The sequence below is a fragment of the Pyrgilauda ruficollis genome, unplaced genomic scaffold, assembly GCF_017590135.1.
Source record: "Pyrgilauda ruficollis isolate IOZ18807 unplaced genomic scaffold, ASM1759013v1 scaffold27, whole genome shotgun sequence".
In the NCBI taxonomy this organism is placed as follows: Eukaryota; Metazoa; Chordata; class Aves; order Passeriformes; family Passeridae; genus Pyrgilauda; species Pyrgilauda ruficollis.
In genome coordinates this window covers 1,791,494-1,807,551 of record NW_024524044.1, presented here as the reverse complement: position 1 = coordinate 1,807,551, position 16,058 = coordinate 1,791,494, and the positions used below count along the sequence as shown (strand labels likewise).

At 34.9% G+C, this 16,058-nt stretch overlaps 1 protein-coding gene across 5 annotated transcripts in view; it reads left to right on the top strand.

The window, feature by feature from the left end:
- The window catches only part of IMMP2L (inner mitochondrial membrane peptidase subunit 2), a 407,353-nt gene that overhangs the window by 11,040 nt on the left and 380,255 nt on the right, over positions 1–16,058 (top strand). For all 5 annotated transcript variants that reach the window (XM_041471575.1, XM_041471573.1, XM_041471574.1 and 2 more), the window contains exons 2-3: positions 2,000–2,137; positions 9,003–9,106. In XM_041471575.1, coding sequence (XP_041327509.1) covers positions 2,003–2,137; positions 9,003–9,106 — 239 coding nt within the window. In that variant the 5' untranslated portion in view covers positions 2,000–2,002. The remainder of the gene's footprint in view (positions 1–1,999; positions 2,138–9,002; positions 9,107–16,058) is intronic.

Genomic DNA, 16,058 nt, shown 5'->3' with positions numbered 1-16,058 from the left:
TAAAGAGAAGTAAAATTGTTTGATTTCCGAATTTTTAAAAACTATTCTTAAATCAGCCATATTGTGGTGCATGTGTCAGACAGTGTTTTTCTTCCCAAGTTACTCTAGAGAACATGGTGAATATATTTGTGTGTAAGGTCTCGAACTGGGGTTTTGTGGCTGACATTGCTATTAGAGTGGAGGAGGTCTGAGATGCCAGACCTCATAGCAGAGAAGTAGAGTTCCAGCCACGAAACTCAAGATGCAAAGTTCAAAGTAAGTAGGTTGAGAGAACGGTATTAAGGTAGGCAATAATGTAGTCAGAAGGTGGACAAACCCCTGATTTTTAGAAATTTTATTTTTAGGTGGCATATTTTCCAAAGGTAAAGCTTTGCTGATTGAGGCAATAGTCTCTCTTGGTGGATTGAGTCTAATAACCAGCTCTTAAATGATAAGCTGAGACTAAATCCTTATAGCTTTAGTCTTGAAATGGTGAAGGTTTTTTTTTTTCTGTTTCACAACCTATTTCAAATTATTTGTAAAAGTGGTTGATGCAAATTGAAAATGTTTTCATGAAATGTTCAGGAAGAAAATGACTGAATTGTAAGCATTGTGAAAATTTAAACTTGTGAGCAAGTTACAGATGATGAAATATTTCCACTTAAAAAAAAAAAAATTAAAACCTTTTGAAGGTGAATGTCAGAAGAAATAGTCTCAGAAGACAGATGTTGTCATTGCAAAGCTGTTAATATCTATAAAGAATTCTAGTGATGAATATGCAGATGACTTGCTTTGTAGAACCGAATTTTCTCTTCTAAGTTTTGTGGTTTTTTGGAATTAAGAAGCTCTATCTGTGACAGAAATACTACTTTCAGTACTATTTCATCAGAGTGATATCAGTTTATATTCTGCATACAAATAGTTAATCACTTCCATGTTTCTGAAAATGCAACAAAGAAAAAAGGATTATATTGTGAAATTTTAAGTACTTTTTAAGAGGATTGAATGAAACTGCATATATTTACACTTTTCATTATTTTAATTGAAAAATAACTCTTGGATATAAACACAAGCTGATCTATCAGGGATTCATTAGGTGGAAGCAGCAGTTTAAAAGGGAGTTGCTAATAGATGAAAGACAAACTGCAGTTATGTAAATTAGGCTTGGGTCTATGCAGCAGTACCTGGATATTCAACTTGCTTTTCAGAGGTATGACTATACAAACAAACAGCTGGTGTTTCAGTGCACTTTGTAGGTATTTTCCAAGCATGTTCAGTGGTTCAGGGCTAAATAAAAGAGATAGTATAATACATGAAGTTGGAGTAGAAGCATCCCATATGTCATTATGTAGCTGCCTAGTCTGCCAACATGCTTTTAACTTTGTGTTGGAGTGGTGAACAGGGAGCCATTGTGTTATGGCGTCTCCCTATGATATATGTGACAATTTGAATTGATTTTATGTTTGCAGTTACCACCAGTGTGGAAATGATGCATTTGTGCATTTTCATTTTTGAAAATATTTAATAAAGAAAAGGTGATGTGTTGCAAATAGCTTTCCTTTACTTAACACAATCCACCTTTGGGGGCAAAAAATGAATAAATACCAGTGTATGCAGAGAAAATTATTTACAATGCTTTTGTTTTCCAAAATGCATTATTAAATTTTGTCTGGTGACATCACTTTGCTTTTTGTTTACCTGCCACATTGGATCATTTTTATCAAGTACGTCTGCTAGCACAGGATCACAAGAAATGCTCAAATTAGCTAAAGGATAAATGTGAGGTATCAAACTCTGTTCTGTAGAATAGACATTTAAAATCTGATGAAGATTTCTGATTTGTTGGTTTGGGGTTTTTTTTCCTTTCTCGTGTGCACATTCTTTTTTTCCCACTCTGAATATTGTGAACCTCTAAAAGATAATAATTTTATTCTTAATTATACTGTGGTGAATTGCTCTGTGTTGATGTTACTTCAAATGTTTTCTATAATAACTTTTTTCTTTCCTTCATGTTTTTCAGACTATGGCACAGGCTCAGGGTTTGGGGAGGAGATACATTAAAGCCTTTTTTAAAGGTTTCTTTGTTGCCGTTCCTGTAACTGTGACTTTTCTGGATAGAGTTGCCTGTGTCGCAAGGGTGGAAGGAGCATCAATGCAGGTATTGCTGGAAATATCTTTTGTTTGTCAGGAAATTAAAAGGTGGCTCTCCATTGGTAATAGCAAAGTGAAAAAAATCTTTTTCTCAGTTGTTATTAAATGACATTCTAGTATGGAATAGTCCAGTTTCTACTTTGTTAAATATTTTATGATGTGAATAGGAAGATTTTGAGAACAAAACTTCCCAAAATTCTGTGTCAGTAAAAAGAAAATATATGGAGAAATAGTGATATAGATGGTTTTGATATCTTCCTAGACATTTAGAAACATTTGCAGCAATATAGTTTGTTGCTTGGGATTGAATTGATGACTCACAAAGAGGCTTTATTAATTTTTAGTAGCTACACTATAGTAACTGTATGGTAAAGCTGTTTCTTGCTATACTTGTTCTTAGTTTTGAACACATATGGCACAATTTCAGGGAAGAATACTAAAAGTGGCATGAACCTACTATCATTGCTTATGTTTATCAGGAAATAGGTATCAGTTCGCTGTTTTTACTTTGGTTATATTGAATGCTTATACAGCATAAGCAAGTAAATATAAATATGAGTAAATGTGTAACATTTAGATGATAAATATTTGTGAACACTATTTTTTTTCACCATTTATTTGGTCTTGAAAAAGCTATATTTTAATGTAGACAGAAAATTTCCATGTGGTTACATAGCATTTAAATCATATGCACTGCACATTGGTATGCATCACCACTGATAACTATGATGTATTTTGTTCCAGTGTTGCAACATTCAAATTAGCAGAGAGTAAGGATTTGATTCTTGGATGTCAAGCTCTCTTTTCTGATATAAGCTCAGAACCCTGAAGAGAGGTTTCACAGCAATCAAGACCAGCTGCTGGAGTTTGAATTATGCAGAATTTACACAGGGGCTAGAGAACTTAGGCTTGATCCTGTACTTGGCTGATTTATGTTGAATGTTCTAAAAAGTATGTGGTGGGGAGGAGGGAATGGCCAGGTGGAATTGTGGCTTTTGTGGCAGTCTGTAATCTGATGTTTAAACTCTGTCAAGAAACCTCAGCAGGCAGCTCTCACATCAAGAACAGGGATAAAAATAAAATCTTGTTACTCCAGTAATTCTACAGTCCAAGGCCAAAAGCTAGGTGTAACTTAAGTTATTATTGCCCTTTTCACAGATGTTTTTCTGAATATCATTGTTGACCAGTGAAAGAGAGGACAATCTCAGGGCTTGCAGTTGCAGAGCCAGAAATTTGCACTAGAAAGGAGAGGAAGGGAAAACTGTGAAAAAAACCTGTTTTGTTGTCTTTTTACTATCTTCAGGCAGGAGGACTTCAAATATATAGCACAGCATCTAGAGAAGGACAAAATTAGCCAGATGAGTACAACTCCTCTGTTTTTCATCTTCCCATTTTTTGTCTCAATTGCAGGTCTAGAGCCACGTGGAATGTTTTAAGATGGAGATTCATGTTAGATTTTCTGGTTTTGGCTTTCTGCTTTTGTTTGTTTCTGTTTTTTGGGTGGGTTTTTTGCTACTAGTGGGTATGACCTGAGAATTTAAATTTTGGAGTGTTGATTTTTTTAGCATACCACATTGCCATTTATTGTTTGATCTTTTTCTGCCTCTGATGTTTTGTTTGGTTTGACATCCATTATTGCTCAATAGTTTTGGTTCAGTAGCTGGAAAGAAATTTCTTAGATTTCTCTCTCCACAAGTCTATTGTGCCCCTCTGGTTAGTACCTCAGCTTTATGTTATCTTTGAAGTCAGTCCCAAGTGTTTGAGAGTGCTCTGGTATTGTTTCGGGGTGTTGCTTTGCTACTCACTTGTAGAGCACATAGTTGACTGTGTGACTTACTCATGGAAGATTTCAAAAACACTACAGGCATTTGCTTAGATTTATTTAACCTGACAAAGGGAAAGCAATATATATTCACTGGATTATTAAAACTGAAGCTTTTCCCTTGCTGTATCTCTTAATTAAACATTCCCTCTGTTGATTGACAAATGGATAGCTTGAAAGCTGACATTTATAATTTTACTGACACCTCAGTGTCTGTAAAACTCTCTGGTTTTATTCTGAAACAGAACTGAAATAGAGGTTTGTTTTAAACTTTTATGCATATGGCCATTTTTCAGATTGAAAATAAAAATCCTAGTGCTTTTAATAAGATACTAATTTCTTGGCCAAGATTTATTAGACATCTAAGCAAGTCTGACAGGGACACAATTATAAGGAATATATTCCTCTCTTTAAGAGTAGCTTGAGGGAGTGCCGGTCATGTTGTTCTGCCTGTTAACTGCGTTCTTTGGAGAGTGATCTATCTCAAATATATCTGAAAGCCATAGGAATGAGCAAGACTGAGGTTCAGTGAGTTAGTTTGAAGTCAGATTGTATCCTTCAATCACATGCTTCCAGTCATACCTTATTGTCTCAATTTGATATCATGGTGAGATTCCCAAGAATCTGTTTGCTATAGACCTCTAAAATGTCTAGCTGGCTTTGTGTACTCATAATTATGGCTTCTGTTGAGCCTGAAATTAAAAGTTTTGACAAGAAGCAAGAAATAAATTTCTGTGTCATGCTTGCTCTCCTACTCTTCTTCTCTGCTATGTGCTTTCTCTCCCCCTACACTTTCTCCATTTGTTCTGGACGAGCCTTACTGCTGCTTCGTAGTTACTGATTATGGGAACACTTTTTGACACCCTGGCAAGAATATGAATAAAGCTTCTAATGAAAACAAAAATTTTCTGACACAACCAATTAATCCAGACTTCATGCATTCTATTGTCTCCAGCTGATTTTGTATTTTTCAGTGCCTTCAGCCACCTGTTGTAATTTCACTTGTGCTGACTTCAGTGTATATGTGTTTTAACTCTAACCTATAGGGAATAACTGTGGCCTATTGCAGTTTATAATCTTAACAGTTTTTATAGTTTCATTACCTTCTCTTTTATTTCCAAATTTACTGGGTTTTTTAATCATCACATGAGGTAGTTTTGTTGCTTAGGATTTTAGATTGATGTGCTCATCTAGCATTTTACTAATAGTGTGTTTCTAGTGAGTTGTAATCTGCTTACAACATTAAATGTAAGTTAAAAAAAATAACTAAGTTTTCGTAATTGATTGTTGCGGATTTTTTTTGGTGTGACTTCTTGTAGTGTGGACTATATACTTTAAAATGTTTGTTGTCATGTGGACATCTTGATATTGATTTGTGTCATTTCTTACTGAGTTTCATTGCTTGTCTGGTATTACAGACTCTTCATACATAAAGATGTGGAAAAGGAAACCCTCATGGATATAAATTTGTAAATTCATTCAATCAAATGGACTGTTTCCAAGTGGGATAGAAAATGACAGCGTATGTGCAGCTTTATATGCAAGTTCTATTACAAACAGTTCAATACCAAGGATTACAGGAAGTGGCCTGAGCAGCGATCTCTGATGAAGCATTCATGTTTCTGCAGCAAACATTATTGAATGTTCTATTCCATTATGCATAATAGCAGTTGTAATTATTCTGTGGCAGTTTCTCCTAACTTTATTATTAGGATTACTGTACCTAAGCCTGTAAGCTCATGTGAATATTCTTTGTGTTCCCCAAGCTACAAGCAAATAAGTTGTGACCTTCACTAGCAGCATAACAACTATCAAGTTAATCATTATTTATAGCAAAGGGGCATGTTTTTACCCTTCTACTTATGGAACCTCATGTCCTGTGAGGCTTCGTCATATGGCTGGGGATCTCAATTTGCGTGCTTTTAGCATTAGATTAGTTAGTAATTGCAAAGAGTAATGTTTTGTGGCTTCTGCGCCACAGTTTAAATTAAGACCTGTGTGCCTTATTTGTAGCAGGCTTTTGTGCCAAAAACTTGAGCAAAGAAGTTACAATGCTTCAGACTAGAAGGAAGAAAACTCTGTGTAATTCTTTGTTTCTTATGAAAAGCCCTTGTGACCCTATTTGTTGACTCCTTTTGCAAAAGCTGTATTTTGATTTTGCTAGATCTGAAACCTTAACAGTAGTTAAAATATCATGAGGAATAAGTTGTATTGTTTCTATACTTGTTTGTTGTGGAATCTCAGGTAGTGTTATTTACAATAGAGAAAGGCTTGCTGAAGGATTTAGCCTTTTATTTTTTTAATAGACAGCAGTGATGATGTAAATGAATAGTTGTCTCCTAGTTTTCCTTCAGTTACTTTTAAAAAAATAGTATTATTGTCTGCATGTTTGTCAGGTTTTTTGGTTTTTTTTTTGAGAGAGAAGAAAAAAGCCTACACCATCGTATTTTTCTCAAACTCCATTCTAATGTATAATGAGTTGAATATCAACTCTGTATGTCAAAATGAGGTCAAGTGTTGTTAAAAATGCATTTAGAGTGCTTTAAGTTAAACAAGCTTTTGCAATATCTAAATGTATTTAAATTCTAAGGTATTTCTTTTTTTAAAATGCAGAAAAAAATAGGAGTCAACTGGGATAGTGCAACTAGGACAATACTGCAACTACCTGATGTATCTCTGTAAGATGTAGTTGATGTAAGTTTATGTGATACAAGAAGTGTGTGAACACTTATTTAGATATATTCTGAGAATCAGCTGTGGGATACATTATCTTTTAGAACAATGGTTTTAAGGTTTCTATTTAAGGTTTCTTCCTCCTCTTTTGGCTTTTGACCTTTGAGTAATAAGGAGTTTACTTTGTGGGAATGTGTCATATGTATGATTCCTGGTTTGTAAGATTGGCCTCTGCCTTATACTTAGTGGTGTTGAAAGCTTCTGGCCCCTATGTACCTGCATTTGGCAAAGTGAGTATGACTGATTTGTTTGAGTTTGTATGTAAATCACTTGTATGTAAATATTTGATCCTTTGGTGGAAAATGCTGTAAAGGTGATAAATAATTCTGGAAATGTTGATTAAAAACTACTAATAGAAGAACTGCTAATTAGGTCCTGGTTTTAATTTATCTGATTCTTGCAGTGCATTGAGTCTAGTAAATAAAAGAGCAATGAGTATTAATATATTTATAGCTTAGACTCAGACCATATCTCTATGGATATTAAAGTGATCTGCTTTGATCTCCTGATTTTCCTTACTGGAAATTTGCCTGTAGCCCAAAATGTAACTGGCCTCGTTTGCTCTTTAACTAAACATATGATGTCATATCCCTCCCCCTCTCCCTATCATGTTTATTCTTTTGACCTAACATATTGCTTACTGTTCATGTGAATTACATCTACTGAGGACCCTACCACATGACTTCCTCTTGCACCTTGAAAAACTAATTTTTTGCAAATCCTACTAGAAGTATGACTTTGTCAACCAATCTATTTAGCAATGATGAATGAAGAAACTGTAATAAAGAGAAATCAGCACTTCTAAATTGAAGTTAAAAATAAATACTAAAAACCCATTTTAACCATTTTATTTGAGAGCAGTTTACTGAATAACAATAGAATTAAATTTGACACTGTGTAATTACTAGGATTGAGAAGAGTTAATTTCAGTCCCTCTGTTGGTTTACTCATCAAAATTTGGAAGAGGGGAATATAAGCACTGAAAGTCCAGTGGTTTATGTGGCAGTTCAAGTTATAGTGTAAGTGCCTTTTCTACAACAGCAACAAAAAAATTTTTAGCTAATATTGTAGTTACCATACAAAGGAGGGGTAGCTTAATTTCAACATTATGTGCTTTATTGCATATATCACCTAACTCTAGAATATGCATTAGTGATTATCTCTTGGCCAACTTGGGAGATACTGTAATTTTATTTGAAGACCCTGAAAAAGCTTTTTGAGTAATTAACTATTAGAAAACTTCAGTCTGGAATACTCTTAAATGTTTTCTTTCTAGTAAAAGCAGTCTCTGTTTTAAAGTAAGCCTTGCAAAAATAAATAAAGACAGTATTGTGATGGGCTTCTTCATCTCCCCTTTCCTCAGAGTTAAGTCAGAGGCAGCTTTAATCAGGTACCCTGGTTTTGTATCATATCGCACAAAATAATTTTGGGGGATTTGATGTACCTCCTAATTATGTATTAATTACTTGGTTATTTTGAGTCATTCCTGTGGATGGATGGAATGTAGAATAGAAATGGTGATGAAGGTAATTTCACCCCTAAGGAGTTACAGCTGCATTAATTATGAAGAATTAGGAACAGGCCTGCCCTTAATAGGCCACAGCTAGATCCAGTTAGGATGGGTATTGTACAAGAGTAGGTTGGCTGGTTGAGAAGGAAGTTAGAGTCTGTTGGCTCTGCTGTGATGAAGGAGTCAGTACTGCGAGGAGCTGCCTGTGGGAAATCACCAAGGAGGTATGGAGCTTTTGCAATAGAATGACAACATGTGCCCTTTCATGTCCTGTTGTGGAAGGCCCACATTAATTGCTAGTGTCAGTGTGTGCTCTAGGTATAGGGCTTGTTTTTCCTCTTTGCAAAGGATGCTGAGATTAATATGGCTGCAAGTACATACTTCATTTTTAGTGTATTATACTTTTATAAATAGTAAGATGCCTGCAAGGAATTTTTTTTTGTTTTTGTGGGAATAAGTGTACTTGGTTCTCCTTTGATTTTAATATTAAAAGATAAGAAGTAACAGCAATCCCTTCTTTTCATCAGGTTTGCCATAAGTATGTATGCAATGTAATCTGGTTTGCATGCAGTAGTGTGTTAAAAGATGTGAACTAGAGTTTGTCATAAATTAATGACATTTAACATGTCATTTAATGAAGAAGTGTATTTCTTGTAATAAAACAGATTCTTGGCCTCTTACATTAAGTGGGCATGTTTTTTATCAATTTTAATGGGTTTCACCTGTTGATGGAAAGAGAATTAGGTGGAAGATTGATAAAGGAAATGTACATCTAAATGTAGATCTATTTTTCTCCCCTTCTCTCAGCCTTCTTTGAATCCTGGGGGAAGACAAGCATCTGATGTAGTACTCTTGAACCACTGGAGCATTAGAAATTATGATGTACAACGTGGGGACATTGTGTCACTGGTGTAAGTAATTTTGCATACATTTCAATACATGTTTATGTAGATGTTGAACTATCGGTGTTTCATCTACAATAATGTAGGTTTATACATGACCAAGGAACGTAACATTTTAAAAAATGCATTATTGTTATTTCTGTCATCTCTTTTCAAAACTCAGATGTTCAAAGAAGGCATTAACAAGTTTTTACTTAAAAGGAGTGCAATGCAAGGTGTCATGTGATACAATGTGTACCAAAACTGCCAAGAACAAAGAGTTGTGAGATAGAAAATAGCTAAAACATTGTGTGGCCTAAAGGAGTATAGTTTTGAGTTGTTAGGCTATGTACTTATGAGAAAAATTTTCCTTATCGACTAGTACTGTATGTTTTTCTTCCTCGTGAAGAATGTCTACTGAATAAAATTTTAGATACGATCTCAAGGATTCAACTACCTCCCTAAAGGACAAATGGAGCAAAATATAGGAGTCTACATTTAAATTTGGGAGGTCTATGTATCAAGCCAAAAGGTGGCAGTGTTTTGCTGTTGAAAATACTCAAGACTAATAGAGGACAGAAACTCCATTTCAGCCTTAATATAATATAGAAATAGAATGTCCAAGTCCTCATAACTGATGCAGGGATATAATACATACTCATATTATGTGCTTGGAGAGTTTAAGCTTAAGGTTTTAGTTTTGTAAGTGAAATGCACAATATATAAATTGTAACAAAAATGTCTTTGGAAGCCATATTATCAAACTGCCTTTTTGTCATATATCTTTTTTAATTGTCCCATTTTTTTGTCTACCTCTTCACTAGTGGAAATTTGTAAGACAATTTTCTTCTTTTGCTAGACACTTAAAATTTGCACTGTGATCTGTCTCATTTTCTGTCATGTAAAGTTTTCTGTAAATAGTCTAGTTACAAATATGAATTTATTCACATTTGCTACAGATAATATTGCAAAAAGTCTTCAATTTCAGGTCACTTAATGAATGCTGTAAAATGTGATTCTGCCTGTGTGTGCATCCCTCTGCCCAAGTCATGCTCTGGTGATTTGTTTAAAAGAGTCAGTATAACTGATTAGTAATTAATAGACTGAACAGAGAATGAGCACATTGTCTGATAAGGAAACAGAATTAATAGTTTCATTCTTATTATACTCCTTGAACACTTGTGATTCCATCGGAGCCATTTTCATTGGTTATTTTCACTTTGGTATATGTTTGAGCAGGATAACTAGTATTTTAGGTGCTGTGGAGATTTTTGTATGTTTAGAAACTTTTCCCTAATCTTGGTAGAGTTTGTGTAGACCCACATAGAAGGAGTTGTATTTATACACTATATGGAAGCTTTTCTTAGTCTTTAGGAAGTCCACTGGATAATCAGATCAGAGTATTCCCAAAGCACTTTAAGATCAATACAAAAGAAGTTAGACAATGTAAAAATAAATTTATTGGCTAGTTTTATTATAAAATATCATTCAATGTTTACATTTTCAGTAACAACTTTCAAGTACCTCCTGATATGGATTTGTTAGAAGCAGTTTTGGCCTGCTTCCTTATTGTATTGTTAAGTTTGTAATTGTGTGGTAAAATCTTGCAGGATATAGTATCTGGATGTGATTTTGTACTTGTCAGTTTTTGAGAATATTGCTGTACAATGCTTCTATTGTGTAAATAGGTTAATACTTTTATCTTTTTCATTTTGATTGTTTACTTATGATTTCTATAACTCACACATGTGCATGAATTTTACTTGCTGGTCCTGAGGTCCTGATTTAGCTAAGGCATGAATGGGGAAGCACAATGTCCCATCAGGTGCTCCTTTACTGATCTGCTCAGAAATTCTGTTGTGAAAGTGTTGTTGTGACTGAGATAGGCAAATGGATATGTAAACCTTTGTTTTGTATCCTTGTTGGCTGCTTTACATTTGTCCACTGTCTCCTCTTTGCCAAGTTGTAGCAGAAGATAGTTTAGAGGTTGTGGAAGAGTGGTCTTTTGCAGGACAAGAGCTGAAGTAAAATATTGCTTCATGGCTGCTTGACCAGGGCCATTCAAACTCATTTTTGCTCCAAGTTTTGGCTGTTGACCTTCTACTTACAATGGACTTTGCTAGTTGTGATCTCAACAATCCCTTTAGGAATTGTGGTATAACCAGCAGCCATCCAGAATGACATGGTATCTCTGATGGTATGAAGAGAGCAAAGAGGTGAGTCACTCTTGGTGGTCCTGGATGCCCCAGAAGAGAATCAGTGAGCCTGTGGTCATGATCCTGATACTGCTTGCAGATGTGAAAGTTTTTCCTCCATTGTCCAATCTAGTTCTTGATAAATATATATATGTATATATATATACACACACACATATATATATATTTTTTTTTTATGACTTTTGGTACAAATGATCACCCAACTACTCAAGTACTTGATGGTGTTTATACTTGGTAAAGGTACTGGATGAAGACTGCATGTCTCTGTCTTTGCAGTCTCTGTACCTGATGTAGGTGAACCATTCATCTCAATCATAGCTGTCAAATTAGCCATTGTATGCACACGTGTGCATTTACCTTGTTTTAGACAAAATATTTAAAATGGCATTAGTCTTTAAAAATATTAAATTAGTCAGGTAAAACCAATGGAGATGATAAGTTGGTAGCAAAAAATTATTTCTTTAATTGCAGTTTAGTGTTTTACAGATAGTTATATCTTACCTCAGCCTTTAGAATAGTTTTTCCCTTTGGTTTGAACTCATTTTTATTGATACCAGAATTAGGAGAGCTCAATGTTACATGCTGTAACTTTTGAACTCAAAATTTTAAGTTGATTCAGAACTGAGCAAAATGTTATTGTTCTTAACTGGATCACTTGCTCGATGCCTAATTTAGATACTGCTGTATTACTGGGACTTAATAAATTGAAAATCAAAATAGGAATAATTTTTAAATAAGTGAAGTAATTTCAGTTATTCTGTGTTCCAGAATACTACCTTTCCATCTCTTAAATGGATTTAAAAAAATAAAAATGTGTTGTATTTTTAGTGTGGAAAATGCATTTATTTGTCTCCAAAGAGCAAAAATAATAATGTAACACATGACATCATCTTTCAAAGATGAATGCTTGTTTTTGCCTGGCAGACCTTGATTTTTCAGTAACTTTTGTGTTGAAGCAGGCATCTATTTTGTAAGAGCTTAGCTGAGGTAGATCTCAACAGTTGTGTAGAACTTTATCGGATGTTGCAGAATGAGTTATAAGATATGGAGTGTTCTCTCAGCTGGTTTCACTCTGTGAAGTTTGAGTGCCAGCAGCATTGTAGCTGGAGCTGTGTGTGTCACAGTGGGGGTTGTACAGCTCATGCAGTTCCCTGGGAATACATGCTGCAGCTGCACTTCCCAGCACTTATAGAGACAGTGCTCTCCTACTGCAGATTAAGGGATGTTTTTGCCAACGTTACCTGTATGTAATTTGGTTTTTACTGTATGCAAATGCAGGCATTGTTATAAAAAGATGTTGCCAAAGTGTGATTTCTTGGTCTGGAATTAATTTTGGTTGCCTTTATGGAAACCCTCCTGTCCTGATTGTACAATCATACAGTCTTTTTATTCCAAAATTCCTGTGTTAATGTAGAAATGAGTTGGTGTTTAAATTTTCAAATGATGAAAAGTTAAAGCTGTAAATATTTACAGACACTAATTTTAACCTTGAGGTCAAAAAGTAGAGGTTAATTTAAAGGTTGTTCTATGTCTGTAATAGAGAGAACACCTTCTCCAATGTTTGACTGAGAGCAAGAACTTACTTGCTGGATAGGTTGCTAGGTGTCCCTCCATTGCTAATTTAGAATGTCTTCTTGTGTGTCAAATAAAAATAGCTATGCTAAATTAATCTGAGAGAAAAAAAAAAGTGAACCATGCTGTTAGTTCTGTACATCCTGAATGGTAACATGCTTTTAAAAGTATGAACTATAATAGCTAAATGAGCAGTATGTTTAGAAATATGTTTTTAAAGGTCAGCTATAGAAATAAGGAAATAAGTGTTGTATATTTTGTCAGCTTCTTTTGAGCGCTCATATAGGAGCATAATTGCTTTAAATACAAACCCAACTTTCTACATAGAAAATGCCTTGACATACAAAAAAATTGCAAATCATACTTCTTGTCTCCTATCCTTCTTATCCTTATGAGGGATATTAAGTGGCTTCTGTCACTTCTTCCTCTACGATTATGCTCAGACCTTTCAGTAAACTCCTTTATTTTGGGTAAACTGCTAAGCGTTTGTGTGAGCTTGATCTTTGAAAAATGCAATGCAGATTATCATTCTGGAGGAAGAATCAAAGTACTGCATTTGAGGTTGTTTCTGCTGCTGTGTCCCTCACTGGCATCTGTTCAGAAATGAGAACTGGAGAAGATAATTGCGGTGTGATTTCATGTGAGGGTTCAACAAGTTTCAGCCTGTACGTGCAAATCTGAATAATGCAATTTTTGAAGGAATGTAGTCTTGTTTAGTTGATGAAAACAAAAGAGTTCCCAAATGGTGCAAACTGAATATATGCTATTCATAATAGATCGCTAATTGGAATTTCATTATTGAGACTAGCTTGGTAAAATAAATATCAGTAAGAAGGTATTTATTGAAGGAACTGCCTTGAATTTGAATTAGTTGTAATTATGAAAATATTTTCTACTAAATTCTGGTAGCTATAATGTGAATGGCTATCTAATGGTTCTTGCATTACATTTAAGAAAGTTTCTTTCTGACTGAAATACTGGACAACCTTTCACAAATACCTCTGCTTGGCCTTCTTAAGTCTTCCAATTTCTGTTCTATTTTTGTTTGTACTTAGGTCTCCGTACCAAGTCATCTGTCTTCTGGCAGGTAGGACACTGCAAAGGAGGTTGTGCTGACACAGAAGCTAAATAATCACTTTAGTTTCTGTGCCTCAATGACCTCAGAAAATCTTTTCCTATTCTGTTATTTTAGCTGGGAAAAAAAAACTCAAAACCTCTCGTCTTTTCTTGATAAAAATCAAATATGTAGTTCTACTTTTATTATCTGTGCTACAATCTATTCTTCGTGTGAGTATCTTTATATGTGTGTTAATACTGTTGGCGGAAGAAAGCTATGTGTCTTCCATTTATAAAGTAAAATCCTTTTTCTAAGGAAACTTTTCAGATACTGTACATGATCCTTGGTTGTATTATGAAGTGCTCAGGAGGGGTTTAATAGGCAGTGGTTGCGTTACTGTGGAAAATGAGCAGTTGTGGAGGAAAGAAGCTGTTGTGGTTAAAGCTATGGTTATAACACTTAAACTCTATGGCTATGACTAGGAAGTTGACAAGACTAGATTGCAAGAATCGCTACTGGAAAGACTCTGGCTAGACTCTTTAGGCCACAAAGTCACATAAATGAATGTTATAGCTTTCAACTGTTTAGTGATTAAATTGAAGGTTGGAGATTTAAAAATAACAATACTTATTTTTAAAAAGGTAACGATGGGGGAGTCAGATGGCCTTTGCTCTTTGTGAAAGAAGTGTTGATTGATTGAGAAGACTACTGTAGTATTGTAAGTGGTGCTGTGCAAACTTCATATTCTGGCTGATTTTGATTTTATTGGCCTTTTTATCGAATTAAGTACCTTGCTGTTGAATTAAGAAACAAATTGTTGCTTGCTGAACATTTATTAGAGTATATATTAGAATAATACATTGGAAATTTACTAAATCCACTTCATTGATCACCCAGTTGTTTCAGGTTTTGGGCTTGATTTGTTTGTTAGTTTGTTTTAGGTTTTCCTGCATATAATATAGTCTTTGTGTTTAATTTAAAATGCAACATTGAGAGACTTGCAAAAATAATTAAAGTCAGATGCATAGCCTGGTTTGAAAAAGACAGATGTCTGCTAAGGAAGGCAGGAGCCTCCCCTGAAATGGAAAATTTAAACCCTGTCCCTCTGAATTGTTATAATTTTGAAGTTAAGGGGGCTCTCAGACAAATATATGGGAGTAGAAATAACAGTTCCTTATTAGGGAAGAAAATAAAATAAAAAAGAAATAAAATAAACAATGGAGTAATACAAAACATCACTGACAAGTCAGAATACAACCTGACACCCTGTTGGTCAGGATGGTGGTAGCAGTCTGATTAAATAGTGGCTGTAGTCCTCCTGGAGTGACAGGACCACTCATGTGGTTCTGTTGAAGCAATGGTCCTGTAGAAGGGTATAGTTTTCCTCTGAAGATCCAGTGGTGGTATAGATGGGCCTGGTCTTTCTCTGGGAATCCAGTGGAAAAGGCTGGCTGTGGTCTTCCAAATCTCTGATTCTATCCAATTAGGAATGCCTGGCTCCTTCCTTTGGGTGGAGCATCTCACAATGGGATGATGCCATTTTATCAGTCATGCAGTGACACTCAATGGCCCATTAACAGAAGATATCTCCCCAGGTGCAGAATTGGTTGTGGAAGAGATAAAGAAAACTGCCCACTTAACTGAAGATAACTGCCCCTTCAGATAGGTTGGAAATGGGTGTGTGTATTTTATTCCTAAGACATTAAGACAGGTATTTGGTTGAATTTTCTTCTGAGGTAAATAGCATAAAATTTCTTTAAGACCCATTGTAGTGAAAGTGGAGGGATATTAGTCTTGACCACCTTAGAAGCAGAATAATTAAAAACACAGATCTGTTGATTATCCTGTGTAGAACAGCTTTAATTTTGATGCTGCTGAATTGGTACGGTACGTACTGATAAGTATATTGACTTACCTGTGTTTACAGTGGAAGAACTGTGAGTTGAAGTAGTGTTGCAACTCGGATAGATTAGGAAATAAATAATAAAAAGTTAATTTGTAGTTACACAAAAATATATGTCTGATTCTTTGGCAAGTGAGAAAGATGTGAGAAAAAATGGTTGTGTTGTGATCTTCAAATTGTAGGATGCTGAGGTGTTAGAAGCTAATTGTTACATAAGGAGGCCCTATGTTCTGC